Consider the following 26,717-nt stretch of genomic DNA (forward strand, 5'->3'; position numbering starts at 1 on the left):
TGGCCAGGGAAGCGGTTGAGTCACCATCCCTGGAGATGTTTAAAAGACTTGTAGATGTGGTGCTTAGGGACATGGTTTAGTGGTGGACTTGGCAGTGCTAGTTTAACAGTTCCCATCAATGGTCTTACGGGTCTTTTCCAACCTAAATGATTTTATTATTCTTTTCTATGAAACTAAAGTCTTAATGTGCACAGAAAAGTTTACCTCACAACACAAGGGAACGACTAATCAAACCCGGGACAATGACTTCTCCAGTATAAGACTGATTAGTTCTCAAACTAGTAGTGCCAGGGCTTGAAGAAAATTGTTACAGGATGCAAAATATAGATGTTAAAAGTTTCTAAAACATTTGCAAAAGCAAATGTACAGTACTATTTTTCCTAAGCACTGCAATACTAAATATCATTAACTACAAAATTTTTTAAATCCTGTCTCAGAGGATATTATTGAAATTTCTCTACTGTCTAGAAATTTATTATATAAAGGCTTTCACTGCAGGGTTTTATTCTTTGGCTTTTCCACCAACAGAAAGAATTTTAAGGAGTGACTTTGATCAAGCTTTATATTGCAGACAGACTCTTTCATTGAGTTGTGTCCCATACACACATAATTCAAGACTTGTGGAAAAACCCTTACCACCTAGATTTATAAAAATCCAGTAATTTTTTCTTATTAACTTTTAAACCCCCTATTATTCTTAGAGACACAAAGAAGAACTCCTTCTCATCAAGAGATTAGTATTGTATTCAGCTATGACTCTAAGATAATTCCTACTAGTAAATTAATTATCCTCTCAAACAGATGAGGAATATAAATGAGAAAACATCTTTCTTTAGAATGCCTAAAAAGAAAGAAAAAAGTTTAATACAGACATGTTCTATCAAATTATTCCAGGAAAAAAACCCAGATGAAACAGAATCTCTATTATTCAGTCAAGATCTTTCAAATAAATATAGTAGTTAGCTAAGTTTTGTTGAGAAACTTGTTCCCCTTGATTACAAAAATTCAACAATAGGGGAAAAAAAAGATAATAGACAAATATGGCTATCTTTTTTTAAACCTTACCTGGGGAACAAAGTAGTCATAGCTATTCTGATTTGTCTCTACAAAACTGCCAAGTTAATAATCACCATATGCAAGATTAATTTTAATATATGATCCACAAAGTTATTTACGACATTATGTTGTAAAATGCAACTATTATTGTTTTCCCTTTCCAATCTCCCATTCAGTAAAACTGCAAAATATTTTTTCTTCCCTTATGATCCACTGACTTGCAGCTACCACTACATCATCAAAGAAAGCATACCTCCCCCAGCTCCATTTTATAACATTTCAATACATCTCTACCTCAGAATCTTTGAGTCTCACATAATTAGACGGGAAAACTCCTGATTTATCACCCAGTGTTCCTGTCCACCAGTCGCCATCTTTCTTTGTCACAAGAATCATATCACCTTGTTGAAAAGTTAGGTCTCCTTGTTCAGAACTCTCATAAGTATACATAGCAATATACTCTGTAAGAAGGAAATAAATACAGAATGGGGAAAAGACTTGATACACTTCTCAATTATCATCTGCAAAACCTAATATAATGTAGTCTATTCATGGGCTGGATAAAAGACAAAATTTATTAATTACTATTCGTAGAAACATCAATATTTAATGCACAAAATGGTATCAGAACTAAATACAATCTATCAAAAGGTTGCTTCTGGGAGATTTTTTTTTTTTGTAAGATAACTTGTCGGCAAAATTAAAAGGTACATAAATTATTAATTTGTATCAGAAACCACTCTGAAAACATGTTTCTCAATGGTTTCTGTTTTGTGCTTATGACTAGAATTTGCAGTCTTGGGGATGGAAAGTCTCAGTAGCCAAGTATCTGTAGATACAGTCTTCATTTTACATATGCTGTTTGGCTCTTGTATACAATGAATTCTTTCATTATTTGAAGCTTTTTGCATGAAGGGCACACGTCTCAGTGCATCTTAAGGCAACAGATGGCTGGGAAATGTTAAAACAAAGCCTGAATGTGTTCAGTTTTGTTAAAACTCAGACAACTACTTAGTATTCAAGTGCAAAAACACTAAAACTGATGTTGAGAAATGCAATGCATAATTCAATCAAAGAACTACATGAAAAAGTTTTACATAAATTATTACAAAGAAGATTTTCAGACAATTCAGTACTGTTTTCTATAAAACTTGATATATTCTTATTTAACTGAGCATTATTACACTTCATTTGGGCATTAAACAGATTTCTAAAGATTATACCCTCTGCTTCTAGGACCAGCTCTGGACCTAAGAGCAGTTTGCAATATGTAACAAAAACGTTCAAGTATTTCACTGCAGCTGGCAACTGTTCTATTTGCTTGAACACTAAATCTGACCAAACAGCTTAGCTCGTGGAAGTTTAGCAAGAATTCAAACCACAATTATTATCCTTAATAAAAGCTAAGGTATGGTTTGTCTAACAACTGCAGCTGAAGAACGTACACATCTGTTTGTATGCATGTATACACAAACACACATTAAATATCATAACGTATGCTGTACACATGGAATTTTGCCTAAATCCTTTAAATGTAACAGAAGATGCTAGATCCATGCTTTATTATTTCTTAAAAATACAACTTTTTTCTGAAATGTTTTATTAAAAAGTTGTGTTCCTTTTTATACAAACATATAACCTGAGATATCCCATACTTCACAAAAAAGACTTAGCATTTCTACAATGGCTTTTCTTCAAATATATAGTGAGCAAGATTAGTTGTATTTTGAAATAACTGATTATCTCACTTTCCTTGTTACATGGATCTTTACTATTCCCTCCTTTTAATTTCTGTAGTGCTCATGCCAGTAGCAAATTAAATTTATCAGTAAATAGAGTGACTCTTTCACTTAAAATTGTATGTAGACTTGTCGTTCAAAAACTTAAGGTGTGCCGTAGAGATTATATACAAATGTTCACTTGTTACCTATATTTAGATTCACCGATTTATTCTGTGATTTACATTAACCTAGCTGACTCCGCACCGAAGTGGATTAAGAGTGCCCATACAGTCTGTTAACACAGCTCCTATGGAGACAATATCTAGCTGAAGGGTGGTAACAGCCAGGAATGCAGGTCTTTTAAAACCCTTTAGAGGGCTGACAACTATCCATCTGTGACTGAGGATCCATCTCTAAATACGAAGGGTAGCCTTGACCATAAGGATCACAACATTCTATAACTGACTGCAATCTCCTTCATTAAGAGCTTTAATGAAACACTGGAAATGAGCTTTGGTTGAGATTGAGACATTTATTAATAAATCCTGATATCACAAAGTACATGTACAGATGTGCTTATTTGGCCCTCTGCAAAAACCCATTCCAGATCAGGAATTGTTACCAAAATATTTATACAAGAAACAGTACGAACTACAGATGATATTTTAATGGCACATGAAATTATTTCTTCTATATACAAAACATACAAAGTCTTACTGTAATAACTTCAAATCATTCTAGAGGCAAATTGATTTGCACTTCAGTTTTAACAGGCCCGATCTTAAAACACTAAGATCTAATTCTAAGCTTGTTTCTGGTAATAAGCAGACTTATTCTATTTAATTACATAGTAAAACACTAATAATGCCATTTGGTTTGAAATGCTTACCTTCACCTGACATAGTTCCTTTTGTTGCTGGTGATGCTACTCTTTTCAGACTAGCAGGACTTTCTGAGGAACCAGAATCCATGCTTTAGAAGAAAATAATGGTTATTCAAGAAATTAAATCTCTTCAGAAAAAATATTATTGTATCTAAAAACTAAAAAATACATATGAATCCATAAGCAATTCCCTACATTTTAAAAGAAGAGACAGTAAATGTGGAAATTAAAGCTTTTAAGTACAATGTCAAGTCATGGTTACATTTAAGTAACTGCTTTAAATCCACAGGTTTCTGCAACTCCTCCTTCAGAAAAAAGAAAAATCTAAAAGAAGTCTCATTTGTATTACTGATGTTAATGTTGCCTTCACATTACACAGAATTAGATTTTGAGTAATGACAAGTGATTAAGTTCTGAGGTATACCTTTTTATTTCGGGGAAAGATAAGCTATGACTTACATAGCTGTAATTCATAAAATCCAATACACTGATTTTTAGTTGCAAGTCACATAAAATTAAGACCATTCATTACGCTTTAGATCTTTTCTTGGTGATGCATGACCCAAGGAGAACTGAGATTAGTTTTATTATTCCTCACACAAATTTTCAGGGTTGGAAGTCAAACCCACCCCAGAAGACAGTCATATTAAAAAAAGCATTTTTACAGAGTAGATTCTAAATGTTAAAATTCGAGCATGCAACTCTTCATATTTAACTATTACAGTATAGAAGTAAGGCATGGTAAAAGTAAATAAAATACCTCGTTGACTTCCTAATGGGGCCTGAAATAAGCTTCACATATGATTTAGGAAACCACCCCTTTTGTCCTTGAACCTCTCCAAACCACCACATATCTTGCTGCTCCAAAACTGTGATGATATCATTTTTGTTGAAATTGAGGTGGTTGTCTTTTTTCGCTCTCCAAGGATACAAAGCTTGTGCTTGAAGCCCCTCCACTTTTTCGCCCTAATGCAATATTAACAGAAAGTGGGAGAAGTCAATCATGCACCACCTCCAAAGAGCAGTCTGCTTAACAGAATTATATTTCTATGCTACTTATATAGCATCGAAATACAAAGACTCTCCCTCAACTGTATAAAGCAAAGTAAATTAAACCTACAAAGTAACACCAGAAACGTTTACAGTCCTCCTACGTTTCTATCTGTTAACACAGAATCAGTACAATGCAAGATTATCAGAGGTTTTGCTTAACAGGTTAAATGAAATTTTACAATTAAGATATACATACAATAAACCTTCATGAAGCTATTTTGGCAGGACTTAAAGTAAACTTTATGGAAAATGATGCTTTGCTGCAAGGTATTCCATATACATTCCAATGTTAATTTTTGCTCCAAGTTACTAAGATATTTAGCATTTTTCAGAACACATTAGCTTACAAGAACAGTATGTTGTTCTGCTGAGGGAAAGGAAATGCCTTAATGGATCGACAGAGTTCACCTGATGTGAAGCTTTGCCATTGCTACTTTACTGTTTAATTCACTTTGGAGTGAAGGTTATCATCATGTGATTCAGGAAATCCCCAAGGAAGTGCCCCAAAACTGGCATCCTGCCAAAACATTAAGACTGGACCACCAAGGTCTGTAGAAGCCAGCACAGAATAGCAGAACAGAAACTGCTTCATGTTGAATTCTGCCACTGGTTTTGCAAATGGATGTACGCTACCTGTTCATCACTCCAAACTGAAATAGCTTACTTATCTCAGGGGACTGTTTTAATGCATGATCAACGCTCATACTTTGCATTCCAGATGTTTGTGCTGAGTCAGAACAGTTTGAATGAATATATGTGCTCACCTGACCCAAGACAGGAGAGGGAGATGATCCTGTAACAGTGGCAGGAGTGAAGGCTGATCGCTGCCGCAGCTGCCCTGCACTGGGAACAGTCAAAGATGGCTGAGCTGCCCAGGCATCCCAGTTATCAGTCTCCGGTTTCTCACTAGTGTTTGTTGGCCATCTGAAAAAAAAAAAAAAAAAAAGATAGTGACATCATTCCTACTGCTTTCAATTGAATAAAAACAGTCATGTAGGAAGCTTGTGCAGAAAAAAAAATTTCTACATTCCAGGTTACTTTCTTTCAATGACTCTTCCATGAGCATCATAACTCCCATGTGGAAGTAGTGCAATCAAACATAGGCTAACAATAAGTTTACCTTAAAAAGGCAATCTCTAACTACAGTTGCTTGTCCTTGCTACTTAAGGCCAGCTGTTCCTGTAATTTAGTTTCATTTCTTAGCTCTGCCCCCATACAAAAGAAGTTCAAGTATTGCAGTCTATATTATACACAATGGAAAGAGGTAACTTAAAAAAAAAAATCATCATTCTCTCCAAAACTGGCTTGAGACCTTCACACCTGCACATCACCTTTCCCCTTATACATAATTTTGCTGCTTCTCATTCAAATCCTTACCTTTTTTCTTTTGCTTAAAATTATTTCCTACTGACTTCTTTCAATTCTTTAGAGTTTTATGCAACCTCTTATCCTTTTTGTTATCTCTTGTCCTTTAAAATGCGTACTAAATCTCATAATCCATATCTCTGCCTCCAAATACCCACTTAAATGAACAAAATCCCCTGAAATCTAGAAGTGTAAACAAAGCACCTGTCTTTAACCTAAGTTTCCTTTGCCTGTTGCTTGTGCTATTAGTTGGAATAACCAATTGTGGCCACCTAGATTGTAATGGTGTCCAAAGGCCACCACCATCCCATACCCCTACATTATGTCAAAGGCAGTATTATAACTGCTCTGGGACTTATTTATATTGAAACTGAATAGTAATTATTACGAAAAGCATGAAAGCATGCATTATCCACTTGACAAATCTGTTTCTACCCTAAAAGTACAATTTATTCAAAACAATAAAATCCCATATGTGCCAGACATCTCCAGGAAGCTCAAGATTTAGTCTTACCCTCACCCCTCAAAAATGACTGCTTTTAGTTAAGATAAAAAGTTTAAATAACTACTGTGACCTATTTGATGAAAATTTTGAAATAGAACATATGTACTGTAATATTACACTAAGATATTTAATTTTAATTTATAAATATGTATTACATCATTGAAAGACAAGATAATTACTTACCCAACCCCATTTAACATAGGGTTGATAATACTGCACAGACCATTAAGTTGAGTTAACAAAACAGCTAGGGAAAGGCAATATGTTCTACTTGCACCAGTCTTATTAATGTTGTGATCAGGAATTAATAAATAATCTTTTCACGTTAACTCTGTCATTATCATATTTCACATAATCCCAGCTGGAAGCTTTCAATGAGGATCGGTGTCAACTAATTTAAGAGAAAGAAGGTAAACACCTTGGGATTTCCACCATGTCACCCGTCCTCACTTAGGAATGTCTCCTATTTGTGATGTGTCCCTCTGCATTGCTCAGGCAGATATGATGGGAGCATGGTTCAAGTTCCACAAGGCTGCGATTTTAACTATTTACTACGGAAAAAATATTTTACTTCAAACAAGCTATTTTTATTTTGCAGTCTTGATACTCTGGGTTAACTGCCCCCACAGTCAAATAAATTAAAAAGAACTCCACCACATTTAAGGTGATAATCACTACCCAAACATACGTTGAACTGAAGTCTGCCCAGTTATTGGCAGTTGTAGTACACTCCGTAGAAGCAGGAGTTCCTAGTGATGTAGTGGTTTCATGCACAGAAACTTTAGGTGCAGCAGCCACCTCAACTGCTGGCTTTATAGAAGCTGGAACTTCATTTTCAGGTATTTTCTCTGCATAGTTTGCAGGGAACCATCCAGTTTTCCCCTTCAACTCTCCACCAAGCCATCCTGGTTCTCCAGTCTGGCTTTCATCCACCTGTAGACATATTAAGTTAGAAAGTTAAGAAACATAACATACAAATGGAATTTTTACTTAAAACAATCCATCTGTCCCACAGTAATCAACTGTCTCTAGTTACAGAGGCGCACCACCTTCATTCCAAATACAAGTTCCACCTAGGTAGAATTCTGCTGTTATTTAATTTACCTTTGGAGGATTATGTTGACAGTATTCTTTCTATGGTGTATTTATAGGTAAGGGAACACTTTGCAATGCAATACTGCTTTGCAACTCTTTTTTTTTTTTCTCCCAGGCCAAAATCAAAAGGATTTCTCGGTGATGAGGTTAGAAAGTTTTATTTCAGTCTTAATGCATAAGCTAAGCGTGGGTTTTTAAACAGTTGCTTGAAAGTCTGTCACAGTACAGCAAACTCAGGAGAAGTGAGTTCTAGATAAATTCCTTAAACATTGATATTTCTCGTTTAACTAACAAAAAAATTGCAGTTTTTCACAAATTTTCCTAGATTTTCTCTTGCAGAAAATACAACAAAAACCCACAGCATACTAAAAACACCACCCATCAAACAATTCAAAACAAATGCACAGATTTGCTAATGTATTTATACAAAACAATTCCACAGTAAGTTTTCAAATCTAAATTTGCAGACCTCTGCTCCTTCCCCTCTGACATCATTGCCAAGCCATAAGGGACTGAAGCTGCTTTTGCAGCTGTATTTTAACTCCTACTTATAATCATGGTAAGCTATGATTTTCACACCTTCCTGTTAACCTTTCTTAAATATTTCACACATTTGTTCTCTGAGCTCTACTGACAGACTACTGTCTTAGTCTGCCATTTCAACAAAAGCAATCAGTCTAAATTCTGTGAGCTGAAGCTAACCACACTCAGCAAGAATCGCAGAAGAAAAGTAATTCACTATTGCTATCCCTGGTAAATTGATATGGTGGCTAAATACCCCCAAGGAAATGTCAGTTGCAGAAACTTTTTAGAAGAAAAAAGGCAATAATTGTATTTGACAATAATTTTGGTTAATTTGGTGTTCTACCTATCTAATATCTTTGATAGGTCAAAAGAATCTCAGCTTTCAAGCAAACCTTACATATGAATAGGGTTTACACCTTTGACAGGTAACTAACACCTACTTTGCACAATAATCTGCTGTGCATACCTGCAGATTCCCCAGCAGTGGTCAAGACACCCGTAAAACCAGGTCAGTAATGAAAAGCCAGATGGCTAACCCTACTCAGTGGCTGGGTTTTGGCAAAAATTTCTCTCATCTGTTTAGGCCAGTAGCAATCAGTATTTCAAAATATGTAAGAGTTTCAAACGACAGTGTAACTCAAGAGTTGACTGTGGCAGATAACAGTACAGCAGTCAGAGATGCTTACATTTGTGCTTCTAAATCACCTGATGCTACTTCCTAAAAATCCATTATCAGTGTGAGGGATTTGTTGATAAAAGAATGCTTCATGAGCTAAGGAGTAAGAAATAGCATCCTTTTCAGTCAAAGGAGTTTTCAGCATATGACATACGAAAATAGCATATAGTACCATTTTGAGCTAGGTGCTTCTACAGTTGGAAACACCTACAAATTCACTCTATCAATTTTAACAAAATATAATCCAATCAGCTGCTTGTTTGGAGGGGAAAAAAAATAGTGGCAAAAAAAAGGTGCAATGGTGCAACCTAGTCTCTCTAGACTAAAGGCAAGACCATTCTTTTGCCTAGAAGTGACTGAAACCAAAGCAGCAAAGCTTCTGCCTCTGATTGTCCCTAGACTACTCATTTGACCTGCTGATAGATTGCTTCGCCTTAGGCCAGCCGTTGACTCTTTGACTGCCTCCTGTTGTAATTTGTATCCCACACCCCTCTTTCAGTGGAAAACAATCCGTATTTCTGCTTTTTGTTGGGTCCATCTTCTGTCTCAGACCCTATTAACTCCAAGCAAACCCAGAAATAAATGGACTACATGCTTGACCGGTTCAATGTGGTTTTACTGCAGTGCAGAGCAAAATTTCCACTGCAGCTCTGAATATGACTGTTAAAGCAGTAGTGAGAGTGATGGAAGGTCACAGCAGAGAGTGAGAGTGAATCTTGGAAGTGGGGGAGAAATGGATTATCTGCACCTGATGTCAAGCTGAATCATCTAAACAGTAATAATAGTCACATAGTTTCTACTCTCAGTCAATTGATCAGGTAGTAACTAGAATCACTAACATACAAAAGAATCAGGACTGAAAAGCCAAAAATCTCTTATGGCGATGTTCTGAAAAGGGCATCTTTGAAATGAATCACAGTAATACAGAAACAACTGTGATTTTTCAGAAAGAAATGTTTTGTACAAGCAGAGAAAAAACCAACCCTACCAAAGGGTTTTAAAAACAACCTATTTAGTGACTCTTTAGAAGACAGTTTTAAGTTAAAATAATTCATAAAACAGCCTATTAGGACAGAAAAATTTATGCTTATTCAATTAAGTTTTCTATGCATACTCATGAAATGGCACTTTGAAAGATAAGTTTAACTCTATAATTCATAAAAAAATCTGGTTTCTCAGTTATTCATATAAAATAGAATTTGCATCTGGTTCTGTAGTACAGTTCTGGAACTTTAAATAAATTCCTTTCAAGCTTTTAAAAATTCATTTGTTCTAGTTTCCTTATATTTTTACACCCACCATCTCCAAGTTCCTACGACAAACTTTCCCAGATTATTTTTTTCCAAAAATACAACAAGATTTTAAATGTACACCTGAATTACAGCGTGTGTGGTTTTATTTTTTATTTATTCTACCATAATTTAGAGCCACTGCTTACAACTACTTCGTTCCAGCAACTGAACACAAGTGACAGGAGTAACAGCAACACAACTCTTAGCAGCAAAAGCAATAGGTCCAGTTAGTATCTCTGTCAACAGAAGGGCTGGCTTTGCAGTGGCTACTCCACCTTGACCTGGCTTGTGTATCACCAGCAATGCATGCACACAAAAAGAGAAGCCCTATTTTATGTTAGATATTCATTCTACATATGAATTCAAACCACAATACTCTCACAAAAAATATTTAATCAAAGCTAAGCAGAGTATCATCATCAGTTTTGTTTGACCATCTATCCATTAAATGACCATTTTAATTCTATTCCACTTGTAGGCTTTTGATCTAGGTATTTTAAGACTACTGGAAATCCTGTTACAATGTTGAATATAAGTCCTGCAGGCCAGAGGCCATATGCTGATTACGGCTACACAGGATCTAACACAATGAGGCTGTCTATGGGTCTAATAAAAAGAACATTCATTCTAAGTCTCACAATCAATAACTAACAAAACTAATGAGAAACTATCATTATGAATTTGTTTTAAACTTTCCATGGAAACTTCTTCATGAACTTCCTCTTTAACTTATGTTCTACTGCTATCAGAGGCACTACAGTTCAGTAATTCACCTGTATTTCACTGAATTATGCTTAAATTAATTTAAATAAGCTGTATTACAGATAACATTATCAGCAACAACAGAATCCATTCATTTATTTCAAGCTGGAGCCTAACAGCAGCAAATGCCAGCAGGACTTGCTTTGTAAGAGAGCTATCCAAAGGAAAAGAATTCCATACATTGTATACATATATTCGTACACATAATAGAAACTTAACTTCTTGAACAGGGAGAGCCCTGAAAGAGGCATGGCTTTCTTGGCTAGAATATTTGTTCCCAGACAAAAGCTTGGTTAAGTTACAGTTAGGATTATAAATCAATCCATTTTACAGTGAAAGAATTTTGAAGCACATAAAAGGGTAAGAAGAAGAGAAAGCAGAAATCCAAGTTAAAAGAAAATATAAAAATCCTGTAGTTAAAAAGTGGAAGAATTAAAAAAAATACAGCCCATGCTCCACGCATTCAGTAAACCATTACACAAGATACATCGGTGCTACAGATAACTAATATGTACTGGAAAGTCAGGCAGAAGAAAGCCCTTCTCAAATTTGAAAATACTTTTACTTTCAGAATAAACCCTCATCCTTCTCCCTCATTTCCACCAAGACAGGTCTCAAGATTCATGCACAGTGTAAAAGTGCATTACACTGTTGTAAAAACTATTTACAAGCTATACATCTATTAAAGGTACAAGTCATGCTGACATAATGAATTCTGCAGTCCTATTTACATCCAGGATTTAGGCCTGATTTCCATGTGCAGTCAATGGATTTGGGCTTCAGCTGGATTCTTTGCTCATGGCAGTTACAGTTTGGGTGGTATCTTCTGTACAGCTATATGATTACAGGACACGATTGCACAAGCCTGCACACATAAAGCCATTTACAAGTTTTAAAATAGTGAAGTGCTAAATTTGCCTGTTAGATCACAGTTATTCTAAGCAATACTTATTTCGTTGCACTCAAAATTACTCCTAACTGTACAGTCAGCTTAACTACAGAGTTGCATTTATGTCATAGATTAGACACACTTTAACATGTAAGCTTGTAAATTATTATTTTCCAAAAAACGTAACCAACTTGAACCTTTTAGAACCACAGGACACGACAAACACTTAAGGACAGAGGAGAGTCTAGGAGTCCAAATGCCCATTATCAAAAGTAAGTTCTGGTCCATTGCGCTTAAATTACTTTTGACAGTGTGGGCTAGTTTGTTAATTTTATCCTAGGTGAATTCAAAAACAAGTAAACTACATGGTAACAAAATCTGTATTTATGAAAATGAATAAACTGCATAGACTTCCTAACAGTCATACAGCACACTTACCCATTCCCTTTTAACCTCCATCAGGAAAGCAATGATTTAAAGCAAGGCAGAATTATAACACATTTCACAGAAGTGTCTTACTTATATTAACTTTTCTAAGAGTAGCCCGTTTAAGCAATTACTACAGAGCAGGAGATAAATCCCACAAGAATCAGTCACTGGGTTTAATTATTGTCAAAAGTAAGTTAAATAAAGCAAAATGAGAGTAGTTACTCTGTTTTTGTAGAGTAAGTTAAAATCAAGTCCAAAAGTAACATATAGGAAGACTCATATTACCTCAAAATCTCTATTTAAAATGTGTGAAGTGCTCCTCAAAATCATATATTTTTGGCAAAAATGTTATTTCCCTGCAAGTCTACCTAACCGTGATCATTCTTCCTCAAGGCAAAAACCAGTTTACTTATATGCCTAGGCTACAATCTATTTCCCAAGAAAGCAAGACAACACAGCATTTTTCAATAGCTTGAGACCCATGTACACAACCTCTCTCATTTAACAGCTGACTGACCAATACCATTCCTTGATGCAGAATAACAACACATTGAGCTGTTACTCAGAATGGCATCGGGCCTCTTCCAGAGCCATTCAGTAGTCCTCCTAATCCAGGATTCACCTTTTATCTTCCAAAAGCGGATTCTAATGTCACATACATTTTGGTGTGACACAGCTGAATCAGTTAAAAAAAAATACAAACAAACCAAAAAGGCTGAGAGATGAAGGCTTATCTCCCCAGAATACATGCTTTTTAAAAAATAGTTATTGTTACAACTTATGAGAGTCTACAAAGTATATTTTTTCCAAAATCCATTCTTACTAAACTGTGCCAAAAAAGAATAACTCTTGAAGTCTATTTTGTTGGGTAGGACACTGTAATGAATATACCTTCCCACAGTGAACAAGGTATCATTTAATAGTTACACTAGGAATTTTCGTTATGGATAGACATATACATGATCATACTAGCAATTTATTAATATACACGTTTAATAACTGCAGTCATTAACAACAGAACTATAGCTATAATTTTAGCAATAATTAGAGACAAAAAGCAGTATATCGCTTTAGAGTTTAACACAACAGTTATAGGCTGACCATATCCCTGTATCTCATTATCTACTTTAAAAAAAAATAAATTATTCTGTATCAACACACCTGCAACCAAATATTTAGGTTTTGAAGTTTCTATTAGAAATTACATTCTATCTACTGTATATCCTCTTTAAAAAAAAATGTCAAAGTATCTCACAACAGAGTTAGGTAGATAAAAAGAACCTCCCCCCCCGAGTAAATTGTCATACAAACAGTTCCAAGTTACAATTATACTAGATCATTATGTCAAAAATCGTCACCAAAAGAATTGTATAAGAAATTTCCACTATCACTGAAGAAGTACCACCACTGTATCAAAGACTATGTAATGTTTATGTTATCATGACAGAAGTGTAGCTACCTTGTAGTTTAGCATCATTAACGCAGTGTTACACATTTGCTTAATAAAGACAATTTTCCAAATTAAAAATTTTACACCACTCTTGTACTGTTCTTGTAAAAAAAGTAAATTTCTTATTGGAAATATACTTTATTTATCAAAGCCAGTTTTTGATTCCACACACAATAGCTACTCTTTCAACCGAAAATTACAGTAACTTTATTCCCTAAGTACCTCGGAGGACAAAAAACCTCTCACTGAGATAACTTCTGTACAGGAACCTTTTCAAACACTGACAGCTCAGCCTACTAAAATTGATATTCATAGATTATGTTTAAACTTTACACTTCGACAATGAACTCTAAGAAGCTATTCACTAATATAATAGGGTTACTATGTCCTATCACATCATTTCAGTATTTCCTGAAATATTTCCCTCAAGTCTGTAAAAAATCTTGCCATATATAATTTCAGTCACACAAGTGCAAAAGCTTAAGTAATTTTTTTCAAGGAATATCCCAATCCCTTCTTACCATGACTATGTCGCCAGGCTGAATAGTGATTTCATCGTGGCTTCTTGATTCAAAAGGATACAGTGCTCTATAGTACACTATTTTTACATCTTCCTGAGCAGAAATGGTTAGAGGAGCTTTTTCTGTGCAAAGGAAAAAAAACACACAGATACAAAGGGGGAAGCGGGATTGAAACACATTATTTTTAAATATTTGAAAAATGAGGTGAAAGTGGAGAAAAAAATTTAACAAGCCTTATACTGTCTGTAGGAAGTGTATTATCCCCCTTTTACACAAGGGGAAATACAAAAATGAATTATTGAAAATACAGTTTTCTTACTATTTTCTTTTCTAAACATCAGATAAAATATTACTATATTTTAACTTCTATGATATATACAACTATTTTCATAGAAAGAATTATGTACTTATGATGCAACATATATGACTTCTCAAATGCTTCAATGATTTTGTAGGTTAAGTCTGATCAGCCAGAGGTTCAATTCAAACGGTGATGTTCTTGCATATATCAATGGTATCCCAAATACTTGTAGAGCCTGCTTGGGTAACAGCTTCATTTGCAGCCTGGCTATACTTCTAAGAAAGATGTTTCAAAATGTCCTAATACATACAGATAGACTGAAAAGAGATAATTTACAGATTTTTTTTTTTAAAAAGTTACATGCTAAAGATGCATTATTAGAAAAAGAAGAATACAGAAGGACCCCAAAGATAGGAGCTAAATTGTTCTTGTATAATGCACTTCCTATTTTGCCTATTTGGTCATAAAAGTGCCTTCAGCTACTCTGTACAAATAAAACCTAACAAGTGGATGTATTAGATTAAGTCACTTTGAGATTTGGGCTAAAAGACAGAAGGTAATTTCCCCTTTATGCAATCCTTTGATCAAATATTTAAACAAATATTACATTCCCAATCAGTTCTCTTGTGTATGTATCAAAGCCGCTTAAGAGGGAACCATGATTCCCAATACCGGCAAAAATCAGGTTATAATGCAGAGAAAAAGCGCTCAGCTGAGAGTGATCATGTGCATAGCATTAAAAAGGGGATTAAGTCTTAGACTTCAGGTCATTTGTTCAGTAAACAACATGCATGGGGAAGAGGGAAGAGGAAAAAGAATAACTAAATGACATATTGCTGCTACTCTAAAAAATCCCAAGGCATATATTCCACACCAAAATAAGAATTGTAAAGAAAAGGGCAGAAATAATTTTTGACATCTTGCATCAAGATCTTACAACAACTTACAGCTAAGACTGTCTCTTCAGTTGGCACTGTGATTCTCATCAACTGTGCTTTACACTCTGCTAAACACCATACTTTCAGGAAAAATAGTGAAGCCTAAAAGAACAACTTTTTGGAATCTAGAGCTTAAATCATGTATGGATTGCTTTAATAAGACTAGCAATCCAATCTTGAAACATAATATCCTTCTGTATTAAATGGAAAGACAAACAGAAAAGAATTGTTCAAGAAGTATATGTGCAACAGCATTGCTTGTTTTTTTTTTTCCCCTCTACCTGCGTTTGACCAAGGAGCCTGGACAGCTGGCTTGGTTGGCTCTTGAGGTGGTTGGAAAAGTTTACTCAGTTTCTCTTGCACTTCCTGTTTCCCCTTATCCTCACTTTCCTTCTTCTTGGTTATTTCTTCCCTTTTTTGCTTGTCATCTTCCTGAATTTTTTTTGGCCACTGAGGTTCTTCTTCTGGTTGCACTCGATCAAGCCTCTGTTTATCCCGTTCCTGGATTCGCCTGTTGGACAATGAAGGCGTTTTTTTAAGCCAGTCGGACAAAAGACCATAAAAGTTAGTTGTCCTTGTGTGTGACCTATAGTATAAAATGTACTCTTTATGGCTTTTGCATACTCTGTAAGAGCTGTTAATTATATTTTGGTGAGTTATCAACCACTCCACAGCATCTTACACAATGACTCCCAGATGGCAAAGGAGAAATATTCAGAAAGATTTGCTATGACTCCATATGTATTAATAAAAAAAGAGCTGTGACACTCAGACAAGTGAGAGGACATTATTTCACGTAGCCTACTACTAAGCGCAGGCCTCCATTACCTTGAGTTGCTTTGCCTTTGCATTTAAAGAACTACCCTTAATATAATTTATTTTCACTCACATATCAATTCTGTACGTTCACAATATGATTCCACGGAACCCTAAAAGTGGTATAGAGCAACATGAGCATACAGAAATGTTTTGGAGCTAAATGTAAGATGGGAAAAAACATTCAACACTTTTTTCTTGCCAGAGTTCTTAAAAGGTTTGTAAATGCTGAACTTTACCTTCTTTATGGAGGCTGTGATCTCTTCTCCTCTACAATGACATGAAAATAAATATATTTACCTTTGTTTTTCTAATTATTGTATGAAACTTTACACAGGTGTTTTAGAACAGTCTCTTACTCTGCACACAATGCTCTGAAAATTATAAGCTTGATAACATTCAGTATCTTACACTTTCGGTCCCACCTTTTCAACCCAACAACATCTGAGTCTCAACTTGGGGATTCAACAATATTTGTGTATTCTCTTTTCATAGTTTTCCATGGGGCTCATAAATCCTGTGCAGTTGTTTTAAGTGATGAACCATATGGAGAACAGAGGAAGAAAAACAGGGAAAAAATCTCCCTTGGCTGAATAAACAAAACTCCTCAGCATCCAAAAACCCAGACATAAGGCCTTCAGTTCCATGTAGCTGTAAGGCTGCTTTTCTAAATCTCTTCCCAAGCAATCTAATTCAAGCAATCTGAGTATCCCCATTATATCAGCATTGCAAGTCACCATTTTCATTTGCCCCACAATTCCTTTTATTTAATCTAGGCCTGTAGATACCAGCTACAGTTATCACCAGACATTTTCAATAATGAATTCTTACTATAAAGTTCTCCCTGAAACCCAATAAGCAACAAATCATACACTTCAATTTTTATGTGCTCAGCACTGACTTCAGCTCTAAAATGCAGAAAGAAGTCAGGAATACTGATCAAACAAATTCTTTCTGCTTATTTTCTCAAAGCCACAAACATTCCCAGGTAAGACTCAAAATAGCCGAATCAGAAAAAATAAAGAAGCAGTAATCAGAAAATATGGCAGTCCTGATCCTCCTGTTGAGGAGCAAGGAGTAGAAATATCTGCACGCTTCGTACAGCACTCTTGCAGAACTATTCAGAAAATTTCACATTCCCAACTGCGAAAGCTAGCAAGTCCTTCCCCCCCAACAGATGACAACAGAAGAAAGGAATAAATATTCTCTGCTGGAAACAGGTTGCACCAGTCAAGATAACTCTAAAGGGCTATAACATATGTACAGTGCGCTTTATTTTGCTCCATGATCTATTCCACTTCCAATACTTTCTTCCTACTTACAAAATTAGTGACAAATGCATGACAACAAGCTGGTCATTACAGACTTGGCCTACTATATAGAACATATTTTGTCCAAGGGCAGTATGAATTCCTGGCCAAAAACTGTGTGAAAAAAAAAAACATTAATCCCTTAAGGGGAAAAACCCACTTTCCAAACAGCAGGTTGGCACCAGAGGGCAAAAGTCTCCTCTCTATCAATATAAGTTCTGAGTTGACAAGAGTATTTTCTGAGAGATGTCAAGGTACCCAGTATCTGATTAAGATGGCAGCTACTAACATGCAAGCTCAGAAACATCGTTGGTTCTCATGTCAGTATACCATCAGCAGAGGTTAAGACACCAGTGTGAAGGCTATCACTTCCTCCTCTATGAAATACTGCTACACGTTCCTGCCTTCAATGTAAAGTCATCTAACAAGTTAATAAATTCACTGTTCTGATAACCTCTTAATTGCTGAATTTGTCCTTTGTATCATAGAATGCCACGTTGGAAAGGACCTCAAGGATCATCTGGTCCAACCTTTCTTGGCAAAAGCACATTCTAGACAAGATGGCCCAGCACCCTGTCCAGCCGAATCTTGATGTTGGGGAATCCACCACTACCCTGGGGGCATTATTCCAATGGCTGATCATTGTCATCATGAAAAAGTTTCCTCTTGTGTCCAGTTGGAATCTCCCCAGGAGTACCCATTACCCTTTGTCTTTTCCATGTGACTCTCTATAGACAGGGAGTCTCCATCTTCTTCGTAGCCACCCTTTAAATACCAGAACATGGTGAAAAGGTCTCCCCTAAGCCTTCTTTTCTCAAGGCTGGACAAGCCCAGTTCTCCCAGCCTATCCTCATATGGCAGGCTTCCCAGTCCTTTGATCATCTTGGTGGCCCTTCTCTGAACCCTTTCCAGCCTGTCCACACCTTTTTTTCTACAGGGGGACCAAAAGTGAACACAGTACTCCAGGTGTGACCTGACAAACGCTGAGTAGAGCGGGATAATGACTTTATCTCCACTGGTGATGCCCGTGTCGATGCAACCCAGCATCTTGTTGGCCTTCTTGGCCACAGCAGCACACTGTTCGCTCATGTTGAGCTTTCTGTCCACCAGGATCCCCAAAGTCCCTTTCCACAGAGCTGCTCTCCAGCCAGGTAGATCCCAGCCTGTGCTGCACTCCCAGATTATGTTTTCCCAGGTGCAAGTCCTTCTATGTGTCTTTGTTTAACTTCTTACGGTTCTTGCTAGCCCCACTCTTCCAACCTATCCAAGTCTTCCTTCAGGGTGGCTGTCTGTTCCAAAGCATCCACTTCCCCCCGACTTTGGTATCACTGGCAAAATTCATCAGGGTACACTTGATCCCATCATCCAGATGACTTATGCAGATATTTACAGTATGTTCATTTGCAAAGTATTCAGAGCCAATTACTCACCTGTTTTGTTGCAACACTGAAGCTGAATGACATATACAGACAGAGCTCAATTCTCTTCCAACTTGAGTGGTGTCTTACCTCCTGAGTTTAGTCAGGTGGGCTTTAGATGGGCAACTGAGTTTTTAATTATGGGGTTTTTTTTAATGTTTTATGATTGATTAAGGCTTCCCATACTTATAAACCAAGTTTGTTCTGATTGCTGGAGTGAGAAGAGCAGATGAAAATGTATCTTGTGGGGGGTGGGGTAAGTGTGATATCTCTTTTGTTTCCATACAAGCTGCAGAATTCTCTTATTTGGTTGTTATGGAAGCTAATAACATGAGTTGAAGACAAAGAAAGGAATAAGAAGAGACAGAGAAGCTAAAGAAACAACAAGCCTAGGTGTGAGCTCCACGGCTTGGGGTTAGGAACAGAAAACTTGACATTCTGCTCTTTTCCCTACTTCAAGACTCCTAATGTGCTAATTATTGTAAAATATCACCTCTAAACTGGAATGTACCTATTCTTGCATTTACTCTTTTATTTTTCTCTCAAACACTGCATTATATCACTCAGGCAGTTCTCATCCCAAACACCAGGAGTAAGGTCTGTTCATATACTCAAATGTGGGTTTTTTTCCTCCTCTGCACTGTATATTACTCCCACAATCACAGCAGTCTGTACAGAATTAGCCTTAAGATAGTTAAGACTAATTAGCTATAAGAGGTCTTCAAAAAGACCTCTACCATCCCAAAATATGTATGTCTGTATCTTTGTTTGCTCAATCAAGTTACGTGCATAATTCAGTGCATTATTACCAACAAAAAAATGTTAAGGTGATTCTCAGTATGAAGTGATTGTGGTTACCCATTAAGCCAAAGGTTGAAGTGCACAAAATGGTGATCTTAAGATTATTCTTTCTTGCTTGCTTTGCTTTCATTGGAGCTATTAAAAGGCAGCATACTTCTGTAAATCATTATGGGGCAGTATCCAGGTTGTAAGTATTAATCATTTACTTTTTTCATTTTGGTGTCTCTTGGAAATCAGTAAGACTGGCAGACTGCTCATTATCAGGTACGCTAATTACGATTATTCAGAAGCTTGAGAATTTGGGCAGCATGAAGTTTCACATTGCCAATAATGTCTGAATACTCAGCTAGCATGAAAAGTCACATGTGAAGTCTTCTATGGCAGAATTTTTTCCTTTTTAAAGTCTGTTCTATAAATTTCCATTCTTCTGGAGGGAAATCAGTATTTTAATTAATATTCTGAAATAGAGTATTTTTAGTGTTCCTATACTCCCAGTACCTCAGCAGCCTTCTTGCTTTCAAGTAAAGCTCCAGACAGATGTAGAACTTCATCTCCACAGCACACTTCTCATTCATGGATAAATTAAAAGATTCCCCTGGTTTCAGTTTCACTGAAATGAAACTTGGTCTAGGTCTTGGGTATTCTTGCCATTTAGTGATGTATTATTTGAGGTCAGATTGTGCTCCTGGAAATGCAAAGTTTATTTTACGTGTTCACAAAATGCTTTGCACTCTAACATCTCTACAAAAAGGGTTTAAATTAGAGCAGTTTGCTACCTTTGAGCTTCTTTTTGCTTTTCCAGTTCTACTGTCTTCCTTTCTTGTTCCTTCTGTTTCAGCCTCTCAGCTTCCAAGTTCTTTTGCTTCTGTAGTTGCTGTTTGTTATGTATTTCTCTCAGCTCCTAGAGAAAAAAGTAAAATATGTGTAAACATACACAATGTGAATCATAACTAATGGCCCCATATATTTCATTGTTAAGTAATAAAACTTGGAAACAGTTGCATACCTCTATTCAAACTTACAGTATTGCCAAATGCATTGGCAGACATTTAAGGTAGATATCAAAGGTCTACAAATCACTTTGTTTTCCTATTTTTATCCATACAACCTGAGAAGTTAAAGGGTTAAGGAAAAAAGAATGCCATTTTTACATGGGGCTCTAAAAACTTGCCTGAAGTTTGACAAAGCTTAATTTGAAGAGTCACGTTTTATTTTGTTTGCTGCTTTGTTGAGTTAATTTATTAAATTCCATACAAAAAATCTGCCTTCTGAGCTGCTCATAATAGCAACTGTCTCAGTTAATTGGTTTTATTTTGAAATTAATGGTGATTTACTAAAGAATCTTCAGGATTGTTTTACACCCAGGAGGTTGAATTCCTTAAGCAATGTCTTTGGGATGAATCGTGGCATAGAGAGTGTTCATTCATATACATGTTGGTTTTCTTCTAATTAAATGGAAAGACATTGCCTGAAGCATTTAGAATATAAATAACAACATCACCTTTTCCTCAAGATTTGTATTCTGCACTAATACCCATACAAATGTTACCCTGAATCTCTTTGCATAACCCAGAATTTTGCATCTGAACTCCTCAGTATTACAAGGAAAAAAGAATAACTTTACCTATGACTGAAATTTTTCACTGAAAATAGTTTACTTTAAAATTATTCATATGTTTTAATGAAAATATAGTGTAGACAAAAATATGCAGAGCAACTTTGTAGCAGGAAATTGTTTCTAAATCTGTATCTTAATAATGTCTACTTTTATTGAAATATATTATTACTTATATCATGCAGGTTTGTTTAGTTCTTGTATCTTTAAAAGCTTTATTTTAATTTATTCAGGGATTGAAACAGTTAATCTTGAATGTATTTGGATAGTTTTTCAGAAATGCACAATCTACAAATTACCCAGATGAAGACTTCTGTAACTATCCTCATGCACTGACTGAAATGTAGAAAATTGCATGAGTAAAAAAGAAAAAACCCAACTAAATATCAAGTGATTCAAAGGACCAAAATGAGAAAAGTTTCAGTAAGTTAATTTCTCAACATTATTAGAAATTTCTTAGCTATAGTTTCATAAAAGTTGAAAGTTAATACTTGTTTATTTAGACTATAATTGCACTGTGTCTAAAAATTTTAGATAGTGAAAGTAATACATGCACTAGTGCTGAACAACTGCACATTGTGCCACATCAAATTTTAAGATATCAAAATAACTACATTACGAAGAGTAGCACATCACCTTTGCATGGTTTTAAAACACTTCTGATATATAGATGAAAGTTTAAAAAAGTTAAGGAGAACCTCATGTCCTACCTCTCACTCTCATTTCATTTGTGATCCTCAATTTTAAATAAAATGAAAACTGAATTCAATATTATTACAGAGATAATTGGTTCTTACGTAAGTTTTAATTAGGACTCTGCTATGGCCATGAAACTCACTGAAATATGGAGATAATTTCGGCAATACCATATCTTATGATGATCATTGTTTTCCATAGTCACATTAAAACTCAGTAGATAGATAGGATCTAGAATGGATATTACAGAATGTAAAATAAACTCCTCTTGCAAAATCACCAAAAGTATTCAGGCAGGGTATTGCCTTTGAGAAAATTTTTAAACGCTGAATGCCCATAGTTACAAACATGCACGCATAGCCTTATTTTGGACTAAGGAAAAGGGCTACTAAAAAGGAAACACATTAGCAGTATTGAACATAATGGGAGTTTTATTAGTTGGCCCATAAAGAACAATGAGAAAATAAAGGGATCAGAAGATTGCAGTGAACACACAGCTGGTCAACTACACCTGGAGCTAGACGGGGCCTCTCGCTGGACTATAAATTTCTGAAGTGCTAAATAGAGTGAACAGTCATTTTCAGTAACTGTATGTTATTAATTCAGCTCCTTTAATGTTGTTACATTTGTAATATATTGAGGTACAAAGGATTTGACCCTTGTTTCAAATTAACTTATCTGGGGAAATCACAGTCCCCATCTTCTCTACATGATCACCTGAACCCTATATTTGTATCAAAAAATATGTACAAGTGCAAAGGACAAATATACAACCATAAGAATGTTAGCAGTAGAGTTATTTACAGGCATTCGTCTGAAAGGACATAGATTAGAAAACGGCACAGTTGAAAGCAGTTTTCCACCTGGCCAACAGTATTAGGAATTTTTGTAGATTGCAGAAATCCATAAAACTAAGTATCTACAAAGCTCTTGAAACTCAGACTACTACTTCTGAGAAGTATCTAATACCCTGACTGGTATTCATGATTTTTAACAAGCTGTCTCTCTCTTCTGGGTAAAAAGACTGCTATCCAAAGCACAGGTTTCTGACTCCTACATTTAGTTCAGCCTTAGCATAGGCTTCCATTTAGAAATCCTTTGTTGTTCTACTTAGTCTAGATTTCCTTCACATTCATGTCTCCTCCTGTCACTTTGTATGCCAAGAAGCTCAAGATTCTGAGTCCTGGCCAATGAGAACTCCTCTTGCTATTGAACAGAGAGATCTGGGATAGTCACACATTTCTAATAGGGCAACACTGGAGATAAGCTGTTGTTACTTGAAAAATTTTAAGCTATTTAGACAACTGTGCTTCGCACTTTCTTCCCCTTTGTATCTTTATCCCCTACTCTGGTGTTTGAGCACTTAAACAGAAATAATCACTAAGCAAAGAAAGAGGAACTAAAATTCTTCAAGAGTATGAAGGCTATCACAGTTAAACAAAAAAAAAACCCAATAAATCCCAAAAGCTTTAAGTGAGACAACCCAGATGCAACTATCTGAACTTAGTTTACTTTTTAACAAGAAATTTGTAAACTAGAAAGAATGATTCAATTCATCTATATACATAGAATCAGGAGGAATCTACCTCTAATTCAGAATATGGGTATTTTCTCCTCTTCAGAAAAACTTCCTGAATTTGCAAACACATAAAACCAAGTTACAACTGGCAAGAGATCTGTGCACCAAATGTGACTTACTTCCAACAGATGCCTAACTACAAGGCTAGCCCAAACTTTATATTTTAGTTATAGTTTATACATGTAAGTTTATCTAACTACCAAACGTATGATATATGCCACTTTTACTGCCAAATAGAAAACCTGGGAAGTTGTCGCTATAAGCCATGCCTCCATGTCTGTCTGGAGCAAGTAGTTTCCTCATACTGAGTAGATATAGTGAGATCATTAACCACTACGTCACACAGAGTGCTGCTGTCAAACCTGGTCCAAATAATTATTTTGTTTGCATATTTTGTCATTTTATCTATATGTTCAGCTAAGTTAGGAACTCAAGGATACATTTTAATAATTATTTAAGTTTTCCATAGACGTTTTAACACATTATTCCCTCCCAGCTAAGCCAATATGCTAGTTCAGTATTTTGTGAAGAGATTTTTCTACGACATACCTGTAACAGCTAAGAAAATAGCTCATACTCCTAGCACTAGGTGGAATTTTTTCGGACATTAAAACAAGCAATATATATCGTTCTTTGCATTAGCTTGGAGGAAATAAAGATTTGATTGGTATCTCTTGCAACAGATAAATGCTTTGCCAGGGAGCAGTGGGAGGATGGGGGAGAAAGAATCAGCATCTCCCACAGAGTTAGAGGACACCAGTTGAACAAAATTATAGTAACACTTCAACAGTCAACAGAATGAAACATTTGCCAGCTGAATATTCAGCACAGTCCTACACTCATCTTTTACAGACATAAGCAACTTAAAAGCTGTACATTCACAAATCATATATTGTAACTCCAAAGACAGAACAACGCTTTGCTTGTTTCTGGTGTGCAGGACAAAGCATGTTACCATCTTACCTTAAAAGCAGAGAGAAATTGTTACCTTTCCACTTAATTCACAAACAGACTAACAAGTATAATTTTGAGATGTTACAATAGCCACATTTAGGTACCCACATAATATTGAATACGAATTAAGATATGAGTTTCATACAGCAGAGTAATATTCACTATATACAGACAAGTCACATTGCTATGAAAACCTTAATGTTAGAAATGTAATTGTTTAAGCTCAAATTTTGCCCTTTGACAGAAAGACAATAGAACTTAGGATACTTCAGGGATTACAATACAAGGTTTCCATCAAATCTTTTCCCCTTGAGACAAACCAGAGCATTTGATCCCAGAGGAAAGACCCCTGCAGTTCTGTGCTCACTGAGGCTTTCCCACAGCAGTACTCTTCTACCCCAGATCCCCAGCTCCCACAGCACTTGCTTTGTCCTTGACAGAGACAGTTCCTCCTTCCACCCCATATTATAGCTAGGGGGGATTTAATAAAGGGAATGTGTTGCCATCTCTCTCATACCTGGAATCAGAAATTACAGTGCTGTATAGGAATACCGAACATAAAAGTGTTTTCTTTTTAAAAATTCTGAACATTGTGATCAAAATAGGCAATTAACTTAAAATCTTGAAGTTTCAGATAAGCAAAAGACAAAAATGACTAACGAGTACCTTGCTGCCCAGCTTGCAATTCAAGGCACACTCCTCGTTGAGGCAGTAAGGATTAGATAAAGACTCAATTTATAAACTCTGCTCTTTGGTTATGTTTTAGTGCTAGCACCTCTTATTAAATACTAACTCAGTTAAACACTGCACACTCATCTGTTTATGGTAAAGTGAAGCACATAACTGGAGGAGGTTCATCACTCAGATTGAGATAGTTGTGTACTGCCTGAGTATGGCATGGAGACCTTTAGAAAGGAGTCTAAGTAGTTGACGCAGCCCAGGAGAACTGCCAGGCACTGCAGCATTGCATCTTCCATTGCCACTGACTGGAAGAAAGAAATGCTCAAATGTAAACAGGCATTCATATGCAAGACTTGTCCAGTGCACACTGACTAGACAGGGACTGACAACAACTGCAACATGACACAAAATGTAAAACATTTTCAAGCACTTGATTTTACTCATTCACCACTTTCTCCAGGCACTGAGAATAGCTTCTCAGCAAGACTAACGTATTTCAGAAACACTAGTTTACTTGTCTTCCCCTGTCCAATAACACAGATAAGCTCTAAAGACTTGACTCTTCTATGCTATATGAAATTATTATTTGGTCTTTGGAGACAAGAACCATATTAAGAGTTATTTTAATTGTTTTATTCGACTTTGTGTAAGACTGACCTTTGTAAAATTTAAATGTAAATTCACACTGAAAATAGAATTTGTAAACGTAAATTATAGTAGGACTATACATATATAAACAGGAAGCCTAATATAAAACCTTCTATTCTACAGTTATAAAGTAGAGGAAATAAACAATTGCCTAGTTACATTTTACAAATAACTGTATCCATTTTAATATTAGATTTCAAGGCTAACACTTCTAAAGAGTAATAGAAGTTAGACTCCTTCAGTTGTAATTCAGGACACAAAAATGTTGCCCAACTTTTAACCTTGTTACAAACTCAGTTACTTACTCTATAGCCAAATACAGCACAATCCACAAGACTATTACCTTCTCTGATAAAATGCCTCAAATCTGATTCAAAAGGATATCTGAGCAGCTCCAGGCTAAGGTACCTATTTCTCTGCCAAACAAGTACTGACAGTTTCCTGAAACCATGTGGTTCTACCTAAAGAGAGTCAATAAAGATACTTCAAACTACCTGTTTTGAAATATTTGTAACATTTTATACCCCAGAATGTTTTTGAAAAGCAACTAGATTCTATTAATATTTTCATCTCTTGAGATGTTAACTTGAAACAGAAGTAACTGAAGTACTTGCGCTCCAAAGAGCTACTCAGAAGAAATTTACATCAGTTGTTTTGGAGGGAGGACGAAAGATCCAGTGGAAAAAAAATGTTTCATTTATCTCCCTAGTCACTCACATATGCTATTAAGACATGATG

At 35.8% G+C, this 26,717-nt stretch overlaps 1 protein-coding gene across 7 annotated transcripts in view; it reads right to left on the reverse strand.

Annotated features, from left to right (window-relative positions):
* ITSN1 (intersectin 1) overlaps positions 1–26,717 on the reverse strand; it is a 147,325-nt gene that overhangs the window by 41,662 nt on the left and 78,946 nt on the right. For all 7 annotated transcript variants that reach the window (XM_075100803.1, XM_075100813.1, XM_075100785.1 and 4 more), the window contains 8 exons: positions 20,583–20,707; positions 15,743–15,972; positions 14,223–14,344; positions 7,272–7,516; positions 5,478–5,637; positions 4,421–4,626; positions 3,667–3,749; positions 1,351–1,517 (listed from right to left, as the gene is read on the reverse strand). In XM_075100803.1, coding sequence (XP_074956904.1) covers positions 1,351–1,517; positions 3,667–3,749; positions 4,421–4,626; positions 5,478–5,637; positions 7,272–7,516; positions 14,223–14,344; positions 15,743–15,972; positions 20,583–20,707 — 1,338 coding nt within the window. The remainder of the gene's footprint in view (positions 1–1,350; positions 1,518–3,666; positions 3,750–4,420; positions 4,627–5,477; positions 5,638–7,271; positions 7,517–14,222; positions 14,345–15,742; positions 15,973–20,582; positions 20,708–26,717) is intronic.

The sequence above is a fragment of the Phalacrocorax aristotelis genome, chromosome 1 (genome assembly GCF_949628215.1).
Source record: "Phalacrocorax aristotelis chromosome 1, bGulAri2.1, whole genome shotgun sequence".
NCBI lineage: Eukaryota > Metazoa > Chordata > Aves > Suliformes > Phalacrocoracidae > Phalacrocorax > Phalacrocorax aristotelis.